Source organism: Heliangelus exortis, chromosome 12 (assembly GCF_036169615.1).
Source record: "Heliangelus exortis chromosome 12, bHelExo1.hap1, whole genome shotgun sequence".
NCBI classification, from domain to species: domain Eukaryota; kingdom Metazoa; phylum Chordata; class Aves; order Apodiformes; family Trochilidae; genus Heliangelus; species Heliangelus exortis.
Genome location: NC_092433.1, coordinates 12,186,238 through 12,210,871, shown reverse-complemented (window position 1 = coordinate 12,210,871; position 24,634 = coordinate 12,186,238). Strand labels below are relative to the sequence as shown.

General features: G+C 59.2%; 4 protein-coding genes across 7 annotated transcripts in view; 1 reads left to right on the top strand and 3 right to left on the bottom strand.

Moving 5' to 3' along the window:
* Positions 1-24,634, top strand: part of LHFPL4 (LHFPL tetraspan subfamily member 4) — a 69,807-nt gene that overhangs the window by 5,778 nt on the left and 39,395 nt on the right. The window lies entirely within an intron of this gene.
* BRPF1 (bromodomain and PHD finger containing 1) lies at positions 106-12,476 on the bottom strand. 2 transcript variants are annotated; one of them, XM_071756072.1, is made up of 13 exons: positions 11,759-12,476; positions 9,549-10,508; positions 7,407-7,563; positions 6,148-6,279; positions 5,697-5,843; positions 4,526-4,838; positions 3,671-3,985; positions 2,093-2,380; positions 1,843-1,990; positions 1,182-1,318; positions 984-1,102; positions 741-895; positions 106-649 (listed from the first exon to the last, which is right to left on the bottom strand). In XM_071756072.1, the coding sequence occupies exons 1-13, from the start codon at positions 12,352-12,354 to the stop codon at positions 466-468; spliced, it is 3,651 nt and encodes a 1,216-aa protein (XP_071612173.1). In that variant the 5' UTR covers positions 12,355-12,476; the 3' UTR covers positions 106-465. The 2 variants fall into 2 exon arrangements, with proteins under 2 accessions (XP_071612173.1, XP_071612174.1); XM_071756073.1 differs by having other exon boundaries at positions 5,715-5,843.
* On the bottom strand, positions 12,898-20,150 carry CPNE9 (copine family member 9). Of its 2 annotated transcripts, XM_071756130.1 has the most exons (21): positions 19,677-20,149; positions 18,095-18,135; positions 17,964-18,010; positions 17,590-17,693; positions 17,352-17,391; positions 17,180-17,182; positions 16,631-16,707; positions 16,369-16,432; positions 16,156-16,259; positions 15,976-16,080; positions 15,578-15,619; positions 15,405-15,480; positions 15,276-15,329; positions 15,108-15,169; positions 14,777-14,823; positions 14,521-14,702; positions 14,279-14,406; positions 14,060-14,162; positions 13,925-13,982; positions 13,701-13,774; positions 12,898-13,594 (listed from the first exon to the last, which is right to left on the bottom strand). In XM_071756130.1, the coding sequence occupies exons 1-21, from the start codon at positions 19,751-19,753 to the stop codon at positions 13,442-13,444; spliced, it is 1,641 nt and encodes a 546-aa protein (XP_071612231.1). In that variant the 5' UTR covers positions 19,754-20,149; the 3' UTR covers positions 12,898-13,441. The 2 variants fall into 2 exon arrangements, with proteins under 2 accessions (XP_071612231.1, XP_071612230.1); XM_071756129.1 differs by lacking the exon at positions 17,180-17,182 and having other exon boundaries at positions 15,276-15,480; positions 19,677-20,150.
* Positions 20,252-24,634, bottom strand: part of MTMR14 (myotubularin related protein 14) — a 31,452-nt gene continuing 27,069 nt past the window's right edge. Inside the window, exons 18-19 of one of the 2 annotated variants that reach the window (XM_071756094.1) lie at positions 23,806-23,961; positions 20,252-20,621 (exon numbers count right to left, since the gene is read on the bottom strand). In XM_071756094.1, the coding sequence (XP_071612195.1) occupies positions 20,444-20,621; positions 23,806-23,961 (334 nt within the window). In that variant the 3' untranslated portion in view covers positions 20,252-20,443. The remainder of the gene's footprint in view (positions 20,622-23,805; positions 23,962-24,634) is intronic. The other variant, XM_071756095.1, reaches the window with a different exon arrangement.

Here is a 24,634-nt window from a genome sequence, read left to right as displayed (position 1 = left end):
GAGTTCCCCTCCCGCGGCCAGAGCGCCCGCCCACCCGCCGGTGACGCTCTGGCCCAACTTCCGGCCCCGGCCCCGCCCCGCCCATGCCCGCCCCCGCAGCCGAGGTTCGGTTCTAAGAATCAATAGATTTTTTTTTCTTCCTTCAAAATAAATACAAACAACGTCCGAGCGCGGGGCGGGCGGGGGGACAGCGCGGGGGTCGGAAGGGAGGGGGCGGCCAGAACGACATCCCGGGGATCCGCGGGCGGGGGCACCGGGGGTGTGAGAAGGGGGCACGGGGGGGCCGCCCCCCCCTCGGTCCCCGGTCCCCGCCCCGGTGGGTGCAGGCCAGCTGCACGGGGGGGGGGCCCGTTTGCCCTGAGATACGGGGGAGCGGCCCCGGGGGGCGGCCCCGGGGGCGGGAGGAGCGGCCCCGGTGGGGGTGTCCCGGGGCGGGGGGAAGGGGGGGAGGCGGCGGTCGGGGTCTCAGTCGCTCTCGCTGGAGTCGCTGCTCTGCTCGCCCTGCACCTTGTTGCGGTGCTGCATGGCCCGGTGGTAGGCGATCTGCACCGACTTGCGGATGTTGGACTTGCGGCCCTCCAGCATCTTCTCCTTGTCCAGGTCCTGGTTCACCCCCAGCGGCACCAGCTTGGTCCGGGGCAACCACTGCCTGCGGGGAGCGGGGGGCCACCTCGTTTGAGGGTTACAATCGTCTCCCCCACCCCTTTCCCCCACCGAAGCCCCCGGCGCCCCGGCCTTACCAAGTGCGCTTGTTGTCGAAGAAGAGGACAAGGTAGAGGTGCTCGCGCGCTTCCTGAGTCATCTGCTCCCCCAGCTTCAGCACCTCCAGGGGGGGCACGGGGATGGGGACGCCATGGTGGAACATGCCTTCCCGCGGCATCTTGGGGTCGATGATCTGCAACAGGAGCAGGAAGGGGGCGGCTGAGAGGGGAACAGGGACCCCTCCCAGCACAGATTTTAGAGGCCCCAGGAGCGATACTCACCAACGCTGGGTAGGAGGGATAGCCCCGGCACTTGGCCCACACCAGGTCCAGGGCATCCAGGGAGGAATCCTCATCCTCGGAGAGCCAGCCCGCACCACGCCCCATGCCCTTGCGCACCACTGTGTGGGGAGAAGGGGGTCAGCCACGTGCCCCTGGGTGACAGTGATGGCCAAGAGGCTGTGCAGTCACAGTACTTACTGCTGTGCCCCACGCCTCGCCCCGTGCCCACAGAGTAGGACTCGTTCTCTGTTCCCGAAGTGTCCTCACTGCTGTCCTCTGGGAAGTTCACTCGGGAGAAGGAGGGCTTCCCTCTGCCCTGCTTGGAGGGTGTTGTGCTGTGGAGAGAGGGAGCGGGGCTGCAGGTGGGTGGGAGTCACCTTCAGCTTCCACAAACCACTTCCCTGAGGGCCAGCCCAGCAGGATACCAGCCCGTGGGCTCCTGGGAGGGCTGGGCAGAGGAACCAGGAAGAAGGGAGGGAGGGATGGTGCTTCTGCCACAGTGCTGGCTGGACCCTCCCCCCATTTCATCCCAGGAGACAGAAGCCATGTGCCCATCCTCATTGGAGCTGCAGGCTGAGTGGGCTGCTGGGCAGGACAGTGCCAGAGCAGCTGCTGTGCCCAGGGGGATTTCCCTGGCTCCCACTTCCCCCCTAACCTGTGGCAGACTCACACCTTTAGATTTAATACCAAATAAAGTCAGAAAACCTGCAGTTTCCCAGCATTTTGGTAACAGCTGCCAGGCTGCAGAAGGGTGGGTGAAGCAAGGACCACCAAACACACTTCTCCTCCAGCAGCTGACAGCCGAGAGTCACCCACTACCATCCCAGCAGCACTGGTGCCACTGGGGCTGGGCCGGTACCTGGTGCGGTCCGAGGCGGCACTGCTGCTGCTGCTGCTGCTGGACTCAGAGTCGGAGCTGCTCCGGGGAAGGTTGCAGTCGTTGCGGTACACCAGGAAGCTCTTCTTCACCGGCTGGTTCCCGCTGCTGAAACCGTTGGCTGGCAGGTCTGCGAGACACCGTGACAGAAGTGTCACAACCCTGCCCAACACGGCCACATGCTCCCGGCACAGCTGCCACTGCCACCACCCAGCTGTGCCACCCCACCCACCTATGGGAGCATCCTCATTGGACTTGTCACTGTCGCTGTCGGAGCTGGAGCTGGGGCGTGGGCTTCGCCCTCGCTTCCTCTGGCGCTGGGAGGAGCCCATGATGGGGAGCTGGGGAGGGCCGATGGGGCTGTTCCCGTGCCCGGGGGCCATCTGGCTGTCTCGATTCTTTGGGGGACGTCCTGGGCGTTTTGGAGGGCCAGCAGTTTTAGGGTTCTTCTTGGAGAAGAGCACTGAGGTCCTCCTGCCAACTTCATGTGCTGGGGTGGAAGAAGAATTGGGACCCAGACCTGGAAGAGGGAGGAGAAGGTGTTTGCTGCAGCCCACTGGACCTGGTAGGGACTGCACAAGAGGAGCAGTGAGGAACAGCTTTGTTTTTCTCAAGATCCTCCATCCCCAGCTTTGCCATGTCTGTGCCCTAGGGGTCAGACTTTCCAGTCTGCCAACAGCAAACGCTGGATGGGGATGTCAAGGAACACTTGGATTCTCTTATTTTTCCCAGGCAACAGTCTCACAGAAAAAAAAGAGGAATCAAGCAAGAATAAATCTTCCCTGTGACAGGAAGCAGCTGAGAAGCACTCTAGAAAGGTTTTAAAACACTGTTGGCTTGCTGGAAGAGCCTTCTTTTCTTAGTGCTCAGGGGGACAGGAATGGGATGCAGAGGTGGGAAACCCTAGTGACATGCAGCAGCTCTGCCTGGAGCTTTGGTTGTGCTCCCCACAGAGCCCAGCTTGGCATCTCCCTCCAGGAGAGCAGGGAGCTGGCAGCTGCCTGGCATTCGGCTTCCAGCCCCAAGTGGGTGTTGGAGCTCAGCAGTCTGTACTGCTGCAGCTCCCTCCTGTGTCCCCAGGCAGGAAGAGACACCAAAGGCCAACTGCTCTGTAATGCCCCTGGAGAAACCAGGCAGCATGGCAGAGCTGGCAGGGCCAAACAGGGAAACAACTCGTGCCCAACAGCACACTGCAGGGACTCACAGTCTGGACTGATACCCAGTTCCTTGGCCACATGGGAGGCAAGCTGGCTGGGTCAGCTGGTCACAGCTGCCAACACCAGCTGCCTGCCAGCGCTCCCCAGAGGCAAACACACACACACACACACACACACACACACACACAAACACACAAACACACACACATACACACACACATGCGCACACACATGCGCACACAAACACATACACACACGCATGCACAAACACACACAAACACACACACGCGCACACACACATACACACACGCATGCACAAACACACAAACACACACACGCGCACACACACATACACACACGCATGCACAAACACACACACACACACAAACACGTGCACACAGACACACACTAACACACGCACAAACACACACACGCACAAACACACAGACACAAACACACACTAACACACTAACACACGCACAAACACACACACGCACAAACACACACACAAACACACACACACACACACACTAACACATGCACAAACACACACACGCACAAACACACACACAAACACACACACACACACAGACACCGGGCTGTGGCTCTCCACTGCTCCCCGAGACCAGCCCTGTTCCTGGAGGGATCTGTACCTTTGCCAGTCTCCTGGCTGCTGCTCTCCTCTGCAGCACTGTCTGTCTGCAGGTCCTTCTCGCAGGGGTTGTGAGACTGCAGGACCCCCCTGGCAGAGGAACCGTGTCGCTCCAGCCCGTCCCGGCCCAGGTCCCGCGGGTGAGCGAGCTTCCGCCGTAGGACTGTGATCTCCTTCTTGATCATCTTGGCCCGGCGGGACCGTCCTATGCTCTGCTTGCCAGCATTGACCTCATCCAGCCGCTCCAGCAGGATCTTCAGCTGCTCCTCCAAAGGCAGGTGCTTCTGATTTTCTGAGAGCAGCAGCCGCACATCCTCTGGGGGAACAAAGAGGAGCAGATGGACAAAAGACATTGGGAACTCTTTGGAGCTTCTCTACCTGAAAGGATACGGGGACAAACCAGCTTTCCTGCAGGAGGGAAAGGACATGGAACCAAATGCCTGTGAATATAGCAAGTCACCCTGAAAGACCTGAAGAAGTCCTGTAGCAAGCAAGCCAGTTGGGACTGCTGGGGAAGGCAAACTGATCAGCAGCTTGAAGAATATCAGAGTTCCCATGGGCAGCAGGAACAAGAAAGGGGGTTGTAATAGAGAAAACAAGTCTAAAGCATCCTGAAGCAATACAGGGCAGGGATGTTCCCCTTGACTGAGCCCATCCTGTGCTGGAGCTGGGAGAGCGAAACCCTGAAACGATCTTTCCCTGAACCAACCTGATGGGGCTGACAGGCACCTGGTTGGCAAAGAGGAAGAGGGCACAGGCAGCTCACACATCTGACTGAACCTCCCACCTCAAACTGGTGTCCTGACTCTGCCCAGGCTTTAGCCCTCATACCCCAGGCCAGGGGACAAGTACGCACCATCCTCGATGTCTTGAACCTGAGCCTCTTCCACTGTTACACAGTGGGGGAAGTGCATGCCTGTCTCAAAGTCAATGCCCATCTTCTCTGCCTGCCGGCGTGCCTGCCGGAGAACAGCACCTCCCTGCTCCCGCAGACGGATGGCTGCCCGGTAGAAGATTGTGTCTTTGGCATTGTATTTCAAACAGTTGTTGATAATCAGGTTGAAATCCTCCTCAAAGTCGTCGAAATTCAGATACCGATAGGCTTCCAGGTTTTGTTTCATTGTCTGAAAATCCATCGGCTTCTTGATGTGATCCAGGTAGTCTGGGACCTGCAGGAGGAAAGAGCCAGAGCTAACTGCCTGGGGACCAAGGGTCGGCATTACCTGCTCCAAGAAAACAGTCATTAGAGGACACACTCCCTGCCTCCTGCCCAAATGCACATCAGGGAACACCGTCTGCTTTTGCAGCTTGAGGAGCAGTAACGCCTCCAGACCAGGGAGCCCATGTGCTGTGCTCAACCTGTCAGAGCAGGGACGCACTACCAAGTGTTTTTACGGCTCCAGCGCACACGCCAGCATCCCATCCTCTCCTCTCTGCAGGCAGCTGGGATCCAATATGCTACATGGCATTCCCCGGGGGAGGAAGCCCCAGGCACAGCCCCCGGGAGTGAGCGTGAGTGCAGACAGGTAAAACAAAACTGTGCAGGCTGCAGGTGGGACTGACTGCCCAGCTTTCCTCCTCAGACCTGCCAAAACACCTCCAACACCGACCTGCTGCCAGAACTGAGTGGACCCAGCATGGCCCTTTCCCACCTCCCCCGGCGAGGACTGGATGCTGGTCTCCTTTCCCTTGTCCCCAGCAGTGACAGCTTGGGGGTCAAATCCATTTCTGAGCAGTGCTCAGCTTGTCACCCTGCAGAGGCCTTCATGAGTGGAGAGGTAAGAGGGTGTCACCTGCCATGGGCCAGTGTTCTGCCTTCCCAGTGGGAGTCCCCAATTGCTCACACACACTGGGGAGTCACCAGCCACACGTGCAGAGGAAGAGCTGAATGCTGTGCTCCCCACCGGCACCAGACAGCACCAGGATACGTGGGGCAGCTTGTGAACCTGAGGGCACTCTGGGCAGCCCTTGTCACAAGCGAGGGACACATTTGAGTGAAGTAGAAATCTGGGGGAGGGGATTCTTACTTCGTAGATTTCTGTTACCTCAGACAGAGGGACCGGCTCACTGAAGATGTTGCCTGTGTCTTTCTCCTGCAGCTGCTCAAGTGTCTTGCGGAGGAGGATGAGGAAGGGGGTCAGCTGCATCTCCAGTGCCACCTGCTGCACTTTGATCTGAAACAGAGGAATAAAATGGAGCTGAGCCCCCTGCCTGGCAGCAGGGACAGTCCCCAGGGAGCAGTGGTGAAGTCCTACAGGATACCGACACCTCTCCTCACCCCCAGTCTCTGGAGGTGTGACACCAGCTCCAGCACTGCCCCATCCCATCTCAGCCTTGCAGAGCAGCCACCTTTGCTCAGAGCCACCAGGGCAGGGCAAAGCATGGCCGAGGAGACCCTGGCACTCACCCTACAGCACTCTGAAGAGCCCACGCTCGTGCCCACCCCAGCAGCTCCCCAGAGGGGCAAACAATTGTTACCGTCTCTCTCTTGAGCTTCTCCCGCTTGCGTATCAGCTCCACCAGCAAGCGTGCCCGCTCTAGGTCATGGCGGAGGCGCTGCCATGACTTCAGCTGCTCCTTCAGGGCCCAGTTCTTATCCTCAGTGTCTCTCTGCAGGAACATCAGAGACCATGAGCCGACAGGAGATGTGTTCCCATCTCCATCTTCCTGACTGTGTACCCAGACCCTTCCCTAGCAAAGGGAACTGGCACACCTGACCCACTGGCTCAGCACAGGTCCGAACTCCCTTGTCTTAACCTCAGCAGGTGACTCAGAAACAGCCCCACCTCTAGCCAGAGTTGCTCCTTGGCCACTCAGCCAAGGAGCTCTGCTGAAAGATAAACCAGAGAGCCTCTGGAAATACTCTTCCTAACATGACAGACTGCCCGCAGCTGCCCAGCAGCACAGACCAACAAGACCAGGGTCTTGTTCTGCTGCACAGAACTCCAGCAAAGAGCAACAGGGCCAAAAGAGAACATGGCTCTGGTTGCTTTCACTTCTGGAGCACCAAAATACGCTGACCTTCATTCTGCCACAGACAAAGATGAACAGAAGAGTCTCAATTCTTCTACATCAAATGAATATGAGAGGGGGCAAAGGTAGGAGAAACCCTTGCCCAGTTACAGTCTTCAAAGGCCTCAAAAGATTTACAGCTCAGACAAGGAGCCAGAAAAAGAACTTTCCTCTCTGGCACTAGAGATTCACGTCTGTGCAGTGCTGACCAAGGGCTGAAGCGGACAGTGGGCTGGAGGCAGTACCCACAGGGGCAGTTTCAGAAGCTAGAAGTGAGTTCTTGGTTCCTCCCACACTGTTTCTGGAGAGCTCTGGCCACCTCTATCAACACTCACTGACACAGCAGCCTCAGACTAAAGCCACTTCTGATGGGTTTGCCATTGCCACTGGCTAAAGGCAGGCATGAGGAAGGAGCTTAGTTCTGCATGGCCGGATTCCCTTCCCGTGGCCGGATTCCCTTCCCGTGGCAGGATTCCCTTCCCATGGCAGGCTGCCAGCAGCATCACTGCCTGGCAAATCTCTGAACACCCAGAGCAGAGGAGGAGATGAAGCAGCAAAAGCAGCTGGGGCTGTCCTTTCCTCACCCAGGAGCTTGTACCCTTGGCCCCCTTCTGCACCTGCAGGCACCACATGCAGCAAAGACTCCGGGCCCACAGCTCCGGAGGCACTGGAAGCAGGAGGGCTTAGCCAGGATTCCCTGCAGCACCCCAGCGAGCAGCCCTTACCTGGTCACAGTTTCTCTGTGACTGCAAATGTGTCTGAAGGCGGCGGAGCAGAGGGACACCGTTGCGGGACTGTCTCTTCAGAGTCCAGTAGCTGTGCAGCCTCTGCATGAACTGACTCTTCCTCTGGATGGTCAAACGGTTTGTAATCTTACTGAGCCTGGAGAAGGGAAAGGAACCACAGCCCCTATCAACAGGGCATGTCTGGCCACCATGGGAGAAGCCCTGGCTGGGGAGACGTAGCAGCAAGGACACCCAAGAGCAGCTGGGAAGCTCCTCAGGCAGCAACACCCTTTCCATGGCAGGAATTTCAGTAACAGCAAGTCAGACAGGGCAGCCACCAGTAACAGGGGCAGCCACCCCCCTGAATCAGCTTCAGTGGAAGACACTAGGAAACATCCAGCCTTGCCTCTCCAAAACAGACTTCTCCTTTCCACCTCCTGCCAGCTTCTTGGCAGAAGGCTGAGGGAGGCTGTGCCAGGTTGGGATACAACACAAGTCAGGTTGGGGGCCAGACCTTTAACAGCTCCTACAGTCCCAGAGACCACCTCGAAAGCATGATTTCCTCTGCTATGACCACTCACAGTGACAAAGGCCTTGGCCAAATGTTACTGGACAAACTGGAGCCCAGGGAACCTGTAACTTGGCCAAACCTGTTACAGCAAAGCCTGTGGAGGGAACAGAAGGCATGGGCACAACAGAGCTCCTATGTGACCTAAGGAAGGATGACCCTAAGCAGCCCAAAACACCAAAATAAGAATTCCTGCTGGAGGGGCAGGGACAGCCTTGTTTAACAACATGGGGCAGAGATGCCTTGCAAGCAGGGAACCAGAGGGACATGGCCCCAGCATCTCCAGCTCCTTGCAGGGGATGATCTGACGTGCATGAAGAGCCCAGGGAGAGCAGCCTCCTGTACCACCACCAGCCAAGCACAGCTCCCACAGGAAGACATTTGGCATTCTGGCAACAGCCCTTGAAGAATAATTAATCCCAACAGGAAGGCCTGGGGAGAGGTTAACAGCTTCTAGCTCAGTGTGGGTTTTACTGGGAGCACAGTGATAGCAGCCAGTGCCTACAAACCGTCTGCCAACATGTCCACACATAAAGAAAAGAGGCTCTGGCTTCAGAGCAAGTCCTGAGCGAGCAAAAACATGAGGTTAGGGACACACAGACTGTGGCAAAAAGCCAGCAGCCCTGTAGCAGGGACCTGCCTCCACAAGGCACTAGCACACTGCCCAGAGTGCAAAGGCCACTGCCTCCCACCATCCAAGACGCAGTCCCGAGGGTCCTGTGTCCCTGTGCTGTCACCACTGTGCTCGAGGGGCTGCAGGGACAGTGCTGAAGTGTCATGGGGTTCCAACCCCGGCACAGCTCCCGCCACACAGAGGAGGAGAGCTGAGCAGCTCAGGGTGGTGGTTCACAGCTGGGAAGACAAATGTTTCCATGCCCAAACTGCACTTCAACCATGCAATGCCTGCACAGGCTGATGGTAAGATCCAAAACCACCCTAAGATGCTTCCACATGCTTTTGCACCCTGCTGAAGACACCTCAGCCCTTTCCAGCCTTCCCTCTCCAGCAGTGCCAAGGCAGAGCTGCTGCCTGCAACTGGCACAAAACATTGAGGAAGCCCAGCAGGGGATAAGCAATTGCTAGGATGTGCTCAGCAGGATGCAGGGATCTCAACATGAGACCTCTCCAGTTCCAGAGCCAAAACAGCCCCCATGGTCAGCCCATTTCCCAGGCTTGAATCGCTCTCACACTTCCCTCTTTTCCCCAGCACAGCCCTAGGAGAAAACAAACCTTGGCAGAAAGGAGAGCAGCCCCCTCCTCCCTCCCCACTTGAGGTCAGCACAATAGGAAAGGAGCACTGGGAACCCCCAGCTGCTTCCTGATGCATCTGGCCAAGTTTGTTCTCTGCCGTTAAACCAACATCAGCGATTTCCTGCCCCACCAAGGGTCCAGACAGACCTGCCTCTCTGCAGGACTCCCTGAGGAAACCATCACCAGCGAGCCCAAGCAAAAAGTACCTGAATGAAAAGCTAACGAGAGGAACAGGATTATGCCCACGTGGAAAGCGAGACACGAGGCACGCAGAAAGGGAGGCAGACATTTTTCCCCAGTCAAGGGAGGGTGGTGGGTCATACCTGTGTGGGGGGATGCAGGGCACAGAAACCACGGGTGCCGCAGCTCGTTTCTCTGCCAGGATCTTCCGCGCCTTTTTCATCTTGATCCGAGACTTGGCCTTTGCTTTTTTGACTTTCTCGGAGCTCCAGCCCTTCCCCTCCTCTTCCTCCTCCTCATCCTCCTCCTCCCCCTCGCTGTGGGACAGGGCGGGAAGCCTGCGGACAGAGCCCGGCGGCGTGTGGATGTCGCAGTAGGCGGTTTTACGCACGCTGAAGGAGGTGCCATTGGCCCCCATCTCCCGGACGGGCTCCATCTTCATGTAGAGCCCGGCCTGCTGGGCACAGGTGACGTGGAAGGCGGTGTAGCAGTTGGCTTTGTGGCACTGGATGCAAGCGCCAGAGCCACGCTGCTTACAAATGTAACAGGTCAGCTTCCAGCGGGCGGGCGGGATGTGCTCGATGCTGTCAATGGGCTCCAGGAAGACGGTGTTGGCGAAGCACACCTCAGGGATCCAGAGGGCACAGACCACGTGTGCCCAGCGCCCGTCGTCCGTCTGCTTGAAGGCCCCCCCCTTGTTGGGGCAGAGAGCGCAGTCCACGGCTCGCGAGGGCGACTGCAGGCACCGTCGGCAGAGCCACTGTCCCTCGGGGATGTAGGGCACCCCGTAGCACTCCTGATGCACGGCCAGGTTGCACATGTCGCAGAAGAGGATGACGTTGCTGTTCTGACACTCCCCGTCGTTGCAGATGCAGCAGACGGCATCTTCATCCACCAAGGCGTTGGGATCCCCTTTGTTGTGGCTCTCAAAGTAGGATTCCTTCTCCAGCCTGTCCATCAGGTACTCGAAGATCTCCTGGGGAATGGGACTCACGCCTTCGGTCTTCCGCCGCTCATTCATGATGTCCAGCCAGATGTAATCTTCCTCGTCCATGTCGTACTCCACCTCCTCATCCAGCTCCTCTGCTGATTTCTCGATGTACCTGGAAGGACAGCACAGGAGAGTGAGGGCACAGCTGGCAGGGCCCTGCCATTGCTCAAACCTAACTCCCACAGGACCCCAATGTACAGCGAATCATAGAATCATAGAATTGGCTGGGTTGGAAGGGACCTCAGAGATCATCAAGTCCAAGCCTCGATCCACTACCGCTGCAGTTACCAGACCATGGCACTGAGTGCCACATCCAGTCTCAAAGGCCTAAGTCAAAATAAAAAAAAGCAGGGACAGGGCAGGAAGGTGCAGAAGCAGGAGATGCTGCTGGACGCCGAGTTGTGCAGCAGCACAACAGCACATGGGGCACAATGGAGACACAATTAACAACCAAGTGCCTTGGGGACTCATCAGCACAAGGCATGAGCTTGCATGAGCCACCAAGCAGGTGCCAGATGCTCTAGAGGAAGTGGTCTCATACCCAAGACACAACAGCAACCAGGCACAGAGGCATCAGAATTTGTTAATCCTGGTGAGGGCTGCTGCACCATCTCCTCTTTTGCTCTGAGTGATGGGTAAGTGGATGTTATTTACAGGGGTCAGAGCTGGAAACCTGAAGCTACTGCTCCAACAACTGACAGCAGCCACCCCTGCCATAGCAGATACCTCAGGGTGGTCTTTTTTCTAACACCCTGACATCAAATCACATCGTTATCCCAAACCTGGAACATGATGCTGGTTTCTCAGGGCATATGGCAACTATGACAGCTGGGGTGGCCACACAAGCCTTCCTTTGGCTCAGCATTAACACCCTGCTTGAGGTGTTCTTTTGGGCCACAGCATTCACCAAACCATTCATGGAAAAAACGTAGGACAATGAAGACACATTACATTTACAAACAGACACATCTGACAGGGAAAACTTGGTGCTGGGGGGCTCTGGAGCTATTCCAAAACATGTCTGAAAAGCAGTGGGGAAGGCAGGAGGATGAATTCCATTTTTTTTATAATCGTACCTGCCATCCCAGCATGGGAAGAGCACAGCAACACAACTGCTGGCAATGACCTGGGCAGCAACCATGCACTCTGCAGATACAATGGATCCTTCCAAACCAGGACAGAGCCCTGAGAGCCTGAAGCCACGGGATGGCCAGCTCTGCAGGACCCGAGAGAGGCAGGCCATTTCCATGAGCCATACACATGAATGAGGCCACAGGAGAACAAGGGCAATCCCACCTCCATACCCTGAGCAGGAGCTCGAGCTGCCCAGGAGTCTCCTCGTGCCCCAGCCATGGACAATACCTGTAGTAAGAGGTGGGGCGAGGCGGGGCATCGGGGGTGTCCTGCTCCAGCTCCCGGTACACCACCTCGGGGAGCTTGGGGGTGGTGCCAGCTGAAGCATTGTGGTGATGGTGGTTGGAGTCCTTGCGCTTCTCCTTGTTCTTGTGCTTGCCAGATTTAGGCGGGACGCTCTGTGTCTCCGTGTTCTCCTTATTGCTCCCATTCTCGGGCACCTCCTCAGGTACCTCCTCATCTTCAGACACCACGTCCAGGTTATCGAAGATGCTGATGCGATGGACGCGGCCGTGGAGGTCCACTTCCACCATGCGCTGGGCTTGGGCATAGGTCATCACCTCACGGCCTGGAGACTGGGAGGTCTCAGAGGGGCTGGGGGACTGCTTGTTGGCGGGGCGGGTCTGGCGCCCCTTCTTCTTGTGCTTGCGCAGGGGGGTGTGCTGGGGCGGCGGGGGGTTGTCGTGGTCATAGTGGTAGAGGTGGTACTCGATCCCGCTGTAGCTCTTGTAGATCTTCCGGCAGGTGCCCACAGGACACTCGTACGGGGGTTTGGTGGCGCGAAGGTTGTGGCAGAAGGTCTTCACGTCGAAGTCTACGCCCATGGCGTCGCCCGCCCCAGGAGGGCTGAGGGGGCCGAGGGGGGCTGAGGGGGGCTGAGGCCAGGCCAGGCCAGGCCGGGCCCCCCGCCCCGCCGCCCCCTCCCCGGGCTGCCCTCCCTCCTTCTCTCTTCCCCTCCCTCCCTCCCTCCGGTCTCTCTCACCGGCCCCGGGGCTGGGGCGGCTCCATGGGCGGCGGCGGCGGCAGCGGCGGGCCCGGTCCGGGCCGCAACAATGGAGGCTGCGGCGGCGCCTGGCGCGGGGCGGCTCTGGGTAAAGCGCCGCGCCGCCCTTAGCAACCGCACTTTCGGCACGGCCAGGCACGGCCAGGCACGGCCCTCCTGGGAGGGCGGGAACGGCGGATGGCGGCGGAGACGGCGGAGAGAGCAGAGCGGCGAGAGCTGAGACAGCTCGGGGAGGCTGCCAGGGGCCTGGCCGCGAGGAGACGAATGAGACGAATCTGCTGGTCCGAATCACAGGCAGAGCCCGGGAGCCCCGCCCCGGCCGCCCCACTCTTCCATCCCCCCGTCCGCAGACGGCAGCAGACCCGGTCCGGGTGGTTTTATTTACAGTCGGTAACGCGGTACAGGCTCCGCCGAGCCGCCCTGGGACCCCCGGCTGTGGGGCTCGGCCCTGCAGGGACAGCGGGCAGGATGGAGGCAGGCGCAGGCAGGAGCAGGGTGCAGGCAGGAACAGGGCACAGGCAGGAGATGGGTGAACCCCCTGCCCCAAGAAGCTGGCGGGGCTGGGACCCCCGGCATGCGCCCAGCCCCGGGGTCAGCCTTTTCCCCGGGGCAGGGAGCTCGTCAGCCCTCCCGGGGAACACACCATGGCCCCCCCCAACAGCCCCTGCCCCACGGTGAGGGACAGCTCAGTCCGAGCCAGCCCCGCCGTGCCAGGCATCGCTGCAGGCCAGGCACGTCCAGTCCCGTGGTCGTGCTCCCAGAAGAAGAGGGTCCCAGTCCTGTTCACCAGCTGCAGCAGCTGATTGTCAGCCTTGAGGGGTCCACATTTCCATGGCCAAGCCCTGGTCACCGGCAGGACAGTGACACATGTTCTTTCCCACCAGCTGACCCCATGGCCCATGGAGGAGCTACTGGGGTTCTGCACGGCGAGGCTTGATGTCGTGGGTCTTCATGTAGGAGAGTAGCTGTTCAGGGATCTCAGCCAGCACATCCTTGGCCAGGCGGGCCATGCTCAGCACCTGATTTCCTGAGTCATCCACATAATCCCGAAATGGCACAAACTTCAAGGGAAAAGAAGGTTGCAGTCTTGTTGGAAACAACCTTGTGGATGCAGGGGTCACTGAGGGGCTGAACATGTGGTGGTACCAGGCTCAGTGCTGGTGTTACCTGTACGATGTCCCTCTCAGCATAGCGTCCACGGGAAGACACTCGTACCTCATCACCATCCAGCTCCTCCATGGCTAGAGAGTGACAGCTGGTGTCACTGGGATTCAGTGAGATGGCCACCAGGGACAGAAACACTATCCCTTCCTCTTGGATGCCTTTAGTGTCCTGGAGAAAGGGATAGTGTTTCTGTCCCCCTTCCCTGATGTCCCCAAGCCCCAACTCACCCTCAAACTCAGCAGGACCCACTCCCACAATGATGATGGACATGGGCAAGGAGGAAGCCTGTGAAGTAAAAGCAGAGTGACAGTCAGGGCAGCAGCCAGCATGGGGTGAACTCATGGTGATGTGGGTGCACTCACGGTGACGATGGCTTCTTTGGTCTGCAGCATGTCAGAGATGACACCATCCGTGATGATGAGGAGAACGTGGTACTGTGACCCATCAGTCACCTGTGCAGCCGCTCTATGGGGATAAGGGATGGGGTCCCAACAGCAGTCCCACCAGTGTGGGGGAGCCCACCCCACTGCAGGACTGGTGGCATTTGGGGATGGCAGAGAGCAGAGTCCCACAGTGCTCACCGAGCCACTTGGTTGATGACGGGGGCGAAGTTGGTGGGACCATAGAGCTGGACAGTGCGCAGGCTCTGGAGGTAGCACTCCAGCACGCCCTCAATGCCAGCACAGCTGGGGTTGTCCACGTTGTTGTTCTGGGGGATGGGGACAGGTACTCAGAGTGCCTCCAAGGGGAACCACTGCATCCCCCAGCTGCGGGATGCAGTGGGAACCCCTGACCCACCGTTCCCCCCCACCCCAGGGCTCACCAGGGGGAACTGGTGGGAGATCTTGCCGTCGGGTGGGAGTTTGGCACCAAAGCCATAGGCGGGGAAGAGTTTGTCACTGTCGTAGTCCTGGATGACCTCCCCCACGGCCTTCAGCGCCAGGGCGTAGGCACTCAGCTGGTAGGGGCTGGCATAGTGCAGCGAGGTGGGCTGCGACGGCATCCCTGCAGCACAGCACCCATCAGCACCCGCCCCACGGCTGTGCCAGAGGGACCCCCCCAGCACCGGCTGCACTCACCATTGGAGGCCGTGAAGTCGATGGCGACGGTGAAATTCAGCTGCGTCCTTGTGGGGGGAGAGCGAGGGAGGCTGCCAGCCCCACGGCACAGGGACACCACCTTCCAGCCCCACGGCATGGTGTGTGTGTGTCCCCTGCCTCAGGAATCATCACCTGGGCCCCCTCCCCCCTCCCCCATCCGGCACCCCAGGGCCAGGGGCTGCCATCCTGCACCCCCTCCCCAGCCCCACTACCCCTAATCACCCTCAGGCTTCACTTGCACCATCACCACCGAGACCCTCACCCATGTGGGGGTCTCAGGGAGCTAGGGGGCAACCAGCCCCCCACTCACCCGCCCCGAATGTAGTCAACAAAGGTGAACTCGGACTCAACGGAGAAGGAGAGCAGTGTCACCTGTGGGCATGGGAAGGTCAGACCCAGTTCTTCCTAACCCCCCCTGGCGGACACAGCATAGGGGGCAGACCTGTGGGACCCCCAGGAGTGCCCCAGCCCCACTCACGGTGCCAGAGTTCACGTATTTCTTCTTCTTGCATTTCTTCCTGGGGTTCAGCACCTGTGGGCGCAGGGAGGGTTCAGTCCCGGTGCGGGCTGCCCTCCCTGGGCCCCCCACCCCAGCCCCCCACCCTACCTCATACACCGTGAACTGGCTCTGTGCACGGGAGAGCTCCCGGTAGCTGGTGGCAAACTCCCCGATGAAGTCGTGGCTGTAGGAGGGGCATGGGGCCAAGCACCCTGGTGAGGGGCACCCCAGGAAGCAGCAGCACCCCAGTGTCCCCCACTACCCCACAGGTGTGTCCTCACCTCCCATCCCGATCCCAGTCGTACACATCTATCTTCACCGTCCTGAAAGCAAAGGCAGGCAGAGGGTGAGCCACCAGCCTGGCTGGCACAGCTGCCCCCAGCCCCCCTGCTTTGGTGACACCCACCCCACAGCCCACCCTGCAGCCAGCCTCTGGCAGAGCTGCCCTGCATCTCTGCTGGGAGGGAAATGGAAAATCTGGGTCACGGCTGGGGCCCTGGAAAGGAGGGGGATGCCTTTATGTAATTTGGGTTGCAAAAGAGGAAAAACCACCAAAACCCAATAAGGACCCAATTCTGAGCTGCTGGCCACTGAGAGGCCAAACCCATGAAGGAGATGCTCTGGCCCCACAGCCACCCCTGTCACCATCCCCACAGCACCCCACTCCCTGTCCCCGTACCGGTCGTAGTCACCATTGCAGAGGGCGCGCACGGGGATGGTGAAGGGCTGCCACACCGGGTTGAGCGTGTTCTTGACCACCTCTGTCTTATGGCAGATGGTGAAGCTGCAGGGACAGGGCAGGGCTCACTGTATGGCCACACCAGCACCCTGCCCACCCTGCCATGCTCCCCGTGCTCACGTGCCATCCTCGTTGCTGCGGTAGAAGACAAGGAAGGGGTCAGATTTCCCAAAGAAGTCCTTCTTGTCCAGCTTGTTGGCACATAGCTGCATCGTGACGATATCCTGGGGAAGGGGACAATCAACACTGGTCACCTCCTTGCCCCCAGCCCCAGCAGCCTCCTGTGGCAGGGGAGCTGTGCAGCCCCCACCTCACCACTGCCAGGACACTCACCCGGCAGTTGCTCAGCTCCTCAGCCAGAAGCAGGATGGTCCCACACCGCTTCCCTGGGACCCCCCTGGGACCAGAGGTGCCAGCTCAGCTTGGGGACAAGGAGGATGGGGCGGGCAGGAGGTTGGATTGGGGTTGGGGCTTGTGCCCCACGGTTGGCACTCACAGGGGATGTTTCATGTGCAAGGGATGGGGTTTCATGGAGCCAGTGGCTGGGGACATGGTGGGGGAACCCCCTCTTGCCCTGCCATGGGCAATGACTCACGTGAGGGCTCTCTCCAGGCGGCCCCGCTGGGACCCGATCACCTCCCCCAGTGCCACGAATGCTTGGCCCAGGAAGTCCTGTGCACCAAGTACAGCACTGTGAGATGCTGGGGGCTTCTGCCACAACTCACAACCACCTGCACCCACCCCTCACCCTCCCAATTTGCCCATGCGACCTGCCTCCGTCTGTGGCCATGCCAAGTGCCCTGGATCCCACCAGGTCCCAAGAGCCACACCCTTGCCCAGGACCTATCCTGTATCTCCAGAACCACCCCAGGTGCCCACTCCATGTGCTCTGGACCCATTCTGTTCCTCTTGGAGCTGTCCCTGAAAGCTTGTGTCCCTGACCCCCCCCCAGCCACCCCACATGGCTTAGACCCATTCCTCCAGACCTATGCCATTCTGGACCCCTCAGGCCACTCTACACCTCTCCTGTATCCCCAGAGCCATCCCCATGGTGTGTCCTGGATCCTGCACCCTCCCCTGCCTGCCATCCCCATGGTCCAGGGTCCCAGGGCAGAGCAAGGCCTGGTGGGTAGTGGGCACCTACCTTCTGCCAGTCCCCATGGGGCATGGAGAGATAAAGAACAGGTTAGAGCCTCACAAAGCCAGGGACACCTGTCCCCCCTGACAGCACCCACACAGGGCACAGCCTCAGGTTGCCCCACTGCAGCATCACATTGGGGCATCACCACGTGTCCCCCAGCATGGACTGTGCTCACCTGCTTTAAAATGGAGCAGCTCTTGGAGTCCACGTTGTAGCTGGTGATGGGAAAGCAGAGCCCTGAGCCCTGGCACACAGCCCTGCTTACCCCCAGCTGCTGTACTTTTCACCACTGTATGCTTAATTATTGTCATTATGTATTATGCTTATGTATTTATTATGGTTATTTATTACCGACTTGGTGTTTTGTTCCACCCCGAGCCTGGGCTGAGCCCTTCCCCAGACACCCCACTCACACATCAAAGCGGAGGTTTTGCTTCTCCTCAAAATAGTAGTCGAGGACAAACTTGCGGACAAAGTCAGGGTTCAGGGTGTTGTCGATCACCTCAGTGCGCCCAAACTGTGGAGAAAGAGGTGAGAGCAGCCCCCTCCCCCGTTCACAGCCCCTCTCCCTCACAGCTGCCCTGGTGCTAATCCCAGTGGGGAGATTAATGCTGCTGGCGGGACCGGATCATGGATCCAGAGGGATCATTATCGTCAGCATGGATGCAAGTGGCCATATGGGCCTGTTTAATGGGGATCAGACAGGAGCAGGGGCACGGGAGGCAGCAGCACCCCTGGCACAGGGCTGGAAGCATCCCCGGGGACCCAGAAGAGGGTCCCTGCTCACCTCCTTCCACTCGCTGCTCCCTGAGCTCTGCACAAAGAGGACCACCACTGCAGAAAGAGGACCAGAGCTGGACTGCTGTGCTGCAACTGTGCTGTGCCATGCTATGCCCCCTGCCCAGCCCCAGCACCCACCTGGGTCAGACTTAGAGAAGGTGTCCATGTCCAGCAGGTTCCTGGGGGGATGGAGCCAGGCATGAGACATCCTTGGTGCCACCTGCCCAGCCCCAGTGAGTCCCCATGTCCTCCCCCACCATCATGGGACAGAACCGTGCCAGGGGGCCATGCTGGCATCTGAGGCTGAGAGTCCCAGCACCCCAGGGGTTGTGCTGACTCCCATCAAGGGTTTGGCGGGACAGTGGGGTGAACAGGGAGCAGTGTATCCAGCGCTGACAGTGATTAAACATGACAGGGAACCCTTTTAGAGGATGAAACCTTCCATCGTGCTGCTGGCACAGGCTGAGTGCCTGCTGCACCCGGGCAGTGGGAGCAAGGCTAATGGTGGGGCACAGGAGCGAGAAGAAAGGAGACACTTAGAGCAGGGGCTGGGCAGCCAGAGGGGATGAGCTCTGCGTCCCCGAAGCAGCTGCCAGAAGTGATTGATCTTTGTCCCTCACACGGTGTGACAACAGAAAGTGCTGAGGGCTGTGACCAGCTCCACAGGGATCCTTCCTGCAACTCCCGGGGTGGCCGCACAGGGTGGGCCGGAGCATGGCTACTGGCCGCAGGTCTCAGCCTGCAGACACAGGGACACAGGGGAGAGACCTCCAGGGCTCCCCATGTAACTGAGCCCTTCGGGAGCCACAAAGCCGAAGCCTGCCGCTGCCCTGTGCTGTCTCCAGAACCGAATCCCGGCCCCTGTCCGGAGCTGCCAGGTCCCGCAGCCCCTCGGCTCGCCGCCTGAAAGGGCAGGCAGGGAGGGCAGAGGCTCTGCTGCAGGCAAGGGGCACGGCAAACACTGGTTCAGGCTGGAGTTTACAGGGCTCGGGCACACACTGGAGCTGCCCAGCTGGGCCTGGGATTTTGTAGGGCTGGCGGCAGGCTTTCCCTAACCCCTCCAGCATGCAGGATGCCACTGCTCAGGAGGCCGGTGCTATCGGACCCCCCAGCTGCAGGCAGCGAGGCCAGCGGTGCCTCTGCCCGGCTGTGTTTAGCCACCGACAGATCTGCTCAGCAGCCGCTGCTTGTTGCCCCGTGGACCCCGCCAAAAGCTGGAGGCACCAAGCAGCACCTCTCCTGAAGAAAGACCCTGTCCCACCATGGGACAACACCGACCTGCTCCTGCCCCTGCTGCTTCTCATGGCTCTCACAGAGTGGGGCAGAGCCGGGCAACCTGCCCGCAGCCAGCAGACACCCTGTACCCACCAGCAATCACCCTAAGTCCCACCAGCACCACCCCGAGCAGGGCTGTCCCACGTCCCATCCCTGGGTGCCGGCAGCGAGTCCCTCCAAGCAGCCGCGCCCGGCGACAGCATCCCCCGGGACCCCGCGGAGAGGACAGGACCTCTCCCCGGGTGGCAGAAGGGGTTCGAGCAGACGCCGCGGCACAAAGCGGTGCCCGGGCAGCCAGAAGGATCTGCAGCCCTCCCTCCCCAGGGCCGGGGGCTGCCCAGCGTGCAGCGGGTACCGCGGGACACGGGCACCCCACGGCGCAACCCCGCGCCCCTCACACCCACCCTGTGCCCGCCCGCCCGCCGGTCCCCCTATCCCGGCTCACCGGCAGGACACGGTGAGCTCCACCTTGGTGCCTGGCACGCTGCTTGCCTCCGGCTCCAGCGCTCCCGGAGACGCCATCCCCGCCCGGGCGCCGCCGCTGCTCCGCGCCGCCTCCTCGGCGGGCGCGCCCGGGGGCGGGCACGGCACGGTACGGCACCGGGCACTGCACCGGGTACGGGCACGAAACGGTTCGGCACCGGGCACAGTCCCGCCGGCAGCAACACCGCAGGCACCGGAAAGGGGGAGGGCTCGGCTCTGGGGACCGTCCCGACCGGCGACGGCTCGGCCCCGGGGACCGCGGCACGGGGGCTCAGCCCCAGCTCTGCTCAGCCTCCCACCGGGACCTCCCGAGCGGAGCCGCGGGCTCAGATCCGCGCCCAACCCAGTGCGGCGGAAGCTCAGATCCGACTCCCGCCCGCCGGGAGCTCCCTCCCGGTCCCGGTCCTGGCTCGGTGCTATTTCGGTGCCGCCGCTCCCGGGGCGTGGGCCGGGCTATTTATAGTGAGAGGCGCCCCCGGCGGAGCCGCTCCCGCCGCCCCCCCCCGCCCGCAGCCCAGACAGGAGGCAGGAGAGGTCTCAGCTCGGGTGTCTTTACTGCAGAGATTTGCCGGAGCCCCCGCGCTCCCCCAGCCCCAGGCAGGGGCGGGCGGCAGCGGGCACGGGGGGCTGCAGGTGCCCGCACCGGGAAGAGGGTCCCAGGGCTCGGCCCAGGGGAGCTGCCAGCCCCGGATCTCCAGCCAGTAGTCAGGGAACGTTCCATCCGTGAACTCAAAGCGTGCTGCTGCCCCTCAGTCCCACGCCCCGCACGAACTGCTCGAGAAGGCCACCGATGGCCCCCGAGGAGCTTGGGGTCACGGCCTTCAGGCCAATGGTCCGGCTGTAGCTGGCCAGAAAGGTGGAACGCACTTCTTCCAGCCGGGACTCACGGTCGCTTGCTGACACCAGCCTAGGAGAGAGAAGGGGGAGGTCAGAGACTGCAGATGCCCCTCTCCCCATCCCAGCTCCAGCCCCGCATGGGGGGCAGAAGGCTGGAGGCAGGGATGGGGCTCCGCCCACAGGGCTGGCTCCAGGGGCTGGGGCAGCTCTGCTACAGCAGCTGGTGCTGCTACCTCGTTGTCCAACCCAACTCAACCCAAGGCTCTCCCATGGAGCCCTTTGCAGCCCCATCCTCCTGCTCTCCCCAGGTCTCTTCCTTCACACTGCCCTCCCACCCCCCCAGTTTCCCTCACCACCACGGTGCTCACAAGGCCATGGCTCATACAGAAAGTGCTGTTTTCGCCAAGCAGGCACTGGCTGACGTCAGTCAAGTGCCATCTACCTCCTCTCCTTGCACAGCCTTCCCAGATGGAGCCTGGACAATTGCTTCCAACCTATTTGCCACCATGCCTCAATCCCCCTGGCCCTAGCCTCTGGCTCTTGTGCTGACACAGACAGTTTTGGGGAAGGGGGAACAATGAGATGGGGCAGACAAGGTGACAGAAGCCCCCAGGAGCACTGCAGCTGTGGAAGGAGGAGAGCTGAGCGGCATTTTACTTCTCTGCAAGCAGGAGTAGGGCACTGCTTCCCCTGGGACCTGCTCTCCTCTCCAGCTGATCCATGCACCTGGTTAGGGGCGGGGGGGGGGTGGGGGTGGAAGAGAGAGGAGGGAAGGCGACATTTCAGCAAAGGGAGCAGGGGAAAGCAGGACAAGGGTTCAGAGGCAGCTCTTGCAAGCGCTCCGTCCTGAAACAGTTCTTGCTGCAACATGCCGGTGGTTCCCAGAGAGAATAAGACATTCCTCAAAGGTCACTCCAAGGGCACAGTGCGAACCTTCCTCATAAAAAATTCTCTTTAATCTCTCCCAGCGCCTGGGCTGGCTATAAATTGGCACAGCTCGTTTGAATGGAAGTGTTAACCACCCACAGCCAACAGCTTTGGTCCAGAAACAGCAGCAAGAGGATATGGTGGGAGGCCTATAAACAGCAAGCGATGCCGAGGCAGCCAACCGGGCCGCTGTTTACAGTGTCTGATAATAAAGAGAAGCCAGAGGGCAAAAGAAAAAAGGCAACATATCTAAACACATTAAAAAGATGCTTTTTTGGCAACCTAATTAGGACATGCAGCTCGCAAACCTGCCAGCATTAGAAATTAGCTACATGAAAGCAGGACTTACATGCACCCGAGTACAGTGATCTGAAATGTCACGTGCAGAGGTAAGCGAGGGCGTGCAGCAGTTGAGTCCCACATCTTCTGGCTCTCACACCTCTTCACAAGACAAGTTTTGTATTTAGACTTTTAGGTTTCTTTCACAGAGTGAGACACTCCAAGGCACATGGTCAAGTGGCTACCGACTGCCTGACACCAAGCCCAGCTACACCCTTTTACTCCGAGCAGTTCAAGCAGGGTGGCAGGTGGCACTTCTCTGCCAAATCCTCACTGCTCTGCCCCACTACACTTCCTACAGCCTGCCCGCTCGCCTGCAGCTCGGGGTGCAGGATGAGAGGAGGCTGTCAAAGCCCCAGCTTGAAGTAAGCCCTGACAAGCCCCACACAAGCACAAGAAGTAGGCTGTGAAAAGAGTACCTTCATCGAGCTGCTGCCAGCTGAGATGTAAAGTGGGAACTTAAATGGAATTTAATTTTCCCAAAACTGTGCTGGGCTGTGAAAAACTGGGATAAAACCATAACGGGCTCCTGAGCAAACAGAGCTGATACAGAGCAGAGAGAATGGAGGCCCTGGGTCAAGCTCAACACACCATCCCTGGGAACTCATCATCCCTTCCAAACAGTGCCCAGGCCCAGCAGCTGCAGCTGAATGGTTCCCAGGACACAAGCACCCCACAGCTCCCCAGCAGAGCTGAACAGGGCAAAGCACTCGCAGCATCGTCTGCACATCCAATGGGGAAGCACCACTACCACTGTTCCCCTCCCTCTGGACCTGGCTGTCCCAAACAGACAGACTTCAAATGGCACAAGCCTACAGTCTCAGCATCAGCAGCTTCAGAGCTCAGCTTCAGTTCACATTTCTCTCTACTGAATTCCCTATTCTGGCATTAGGTCTAACTCTAAGGGTAGCAACAACTTTCTGGTGAGCAGCAGCCACATAGCACACCCAGGCCCAGGACCCAGCAAAGCAGTCACTAACTGAGGTAACCCTTGGTCCCTATCTCCAAACAACTGCAGCTCAGAATGTCCTCATGAAAGGAGGAGAGCAAATCCTGCCCAGGCCATGTCCAAAATCTCTCCCAATGTGCCAACTGATGAATTTTGTAGCTTCACCATAACCTGGGAGGCAGATGCTCTCTCTGTTCTGCTCTGCACAGCAGCACGGCACACAGCCATGAGAGCAGGCGAGCCAGGGCTGCTGGTCTGTTTCACAGGGAATGTTGATTTTCATGTCACTTGTCCTCTGCCTCCAAAGCATGTACTCTGGTCTCAGTAAGGGACTGCAAGTGATTGGCAGCACAGCTTGCTAGCAGCAGCCCCTGATCTGCCATTTCAGTTTCTTGATTGAGAGTCTGCAGCCTGAAGGCACAAGGTTTTCCTCTAACAGCAATTAAAGCATGCCTCCTGTCTTTCAAGCTTCCAGAGAGGTGACTTTCTATTTGAGGAAGAACATTTGCCTTCCAGCCATTCTCCACGGCCAGATGCAAGGCCTCTGCTTGCTCTGCACTGGCCAGATGCAGCACCTGCAAATGATGCTGTATGCAGTCAGACAAAAATCAGGGTGACAGAAGCACAGCCCCTCTCTTACTGTAGCAAGGATCTGACCTCAGAAGGGAGATGGAGATGAGCAAGATCCAAAAGCAAGAAAATCTGGGTAACCAGTTGGGTGCTGACAAGCATGCATCTGCAAATGCACTTGATAATGCCCAAATTCAGCATCTTCAGGGAAGAGAGGAAAGCCGCCTCTTCCTACAGAAAGCGAAGTGCACCCCCCCATCATTAGAGAAAATGCTGGTTTCTCTCAGAGTTCAATATAAGCAAAGAGTGCTCGGTCACTCAATTTGTGGATGGAAAGCCTCAAGGCAGGGAAGATGGGACAGCTTGTTATAGGCTCCCAGGCTTCTTCAGAAGTGCCAGGGTGATAAAGTTCCGGCGCTCGCAGCCAGCTGAGAGACCCAAGGAGAGATCCTGCATTTGAGACACTTACAGGCAAGTGCTAGGGGATTCATCCGGGAAGCTGCAAGGGAGAGAGGCGTCTGCACTCAGGATTGCCTGCTCCCGAATACTGCCACACCCTGTCACCATCTGCCAGCTGCCAAAGTCTGTGGAAACGGAAGATCCGGGCAGAGAGTGGTCCGCCGATCTGGGGCAGAGAGAGAGGGAGACGGTGCCATCAGTCAGGTCATTCAGCCACACTCCTCTCGCCAGTGCCAGGGACCTGCTGGGCTGATTGCCAGCAGCACTGTGCCAGCAGCACCTGTGCCAGCAGCTTTGACACTCGGGGACCAGGGCGCAACATGCAGCGCTGGCCGGGCCCCAGGCCAAGCCTTTCCTTTGAAAGCAAGGGGAGAGCCAAGCTGGCTGGGGCTGACAAAAGCAGCAGGAGCACACTGGAGCTGGACAGGACAGAGCCAGGAAGAAACAGCTGGCCATGCAGAACTGTGAAACCCATTAGTGAGATGCAACAGCACGTCCTTCACAGATGTGGACACCGTGTTCTACAAGAGGCATCCTCCTGTTGCTTGGTGTAGTTTTTAGAACATCCCAGGGCAGTGGCAAGACTTGGTGGAGAATCAGAGTTGTGACTTGGTTAGTGCTGAGAAAGACTAAGAGATTCTTGATCTGGAAGCTGTTAGAAGGCAGATCACTCCTGAGGCATTTGCACCAGATCTGAACCGAGCCAGACGCTGCTCAAGACATCCCCAGGGCACCCACCCACTCACCCACCCCCAACATCTGAAGATCTTTTCATTCCTGTGTCAGAAGAACGGACTGCATCAGAAAACAGGTGGCAAAACACCTTTAGGACAGGAAAA

Coding starts and splice junctions, on each gene's coding strand:
- BRPF1 (XM_071756072.1), bottom strand. CDS start 12,354: ATGGGCGTAGACTTCGACGTGAAGACCTTCTGCCACAACCTTCGCGCC. Junction 6,280..7,406: donor CACAGAGAAACTGTGACCAG/GTAAGGGCTGCT, acceptor ATGTTCCTGCAG/AGAGACACTGAGGATAAGAA. Junction 5,844..6,147: donor AGAAGCTCAAGAGAGAGACG/GTAACAATTGTT, acceptor CCTCTGTTTCAG/ATCAAAGTGCAGCAGGTGGC.
- CPNE9 (XM_071756129.1), bottom strand. CDS start 19,753: ATGGCGTCTCCGGGAGCGCTGGAGCCGGAGGCAAGCAGCGTGCCAGGC. Junction 16,433..16,630: donor CGCCTGGAGAGAGCCCTCAC/GTGAGTCATTGC, acceptor CTCTGGTCCCAG/GGGGGTCCCAGGGAAGCGGT. Junction 15,170..15,275: donor AATACGTGAACTCTGGCACC/GTGAGTGGGGCT, acceptor CCATGCCCACAG/GTGACACTGCTCTCCTTCTC.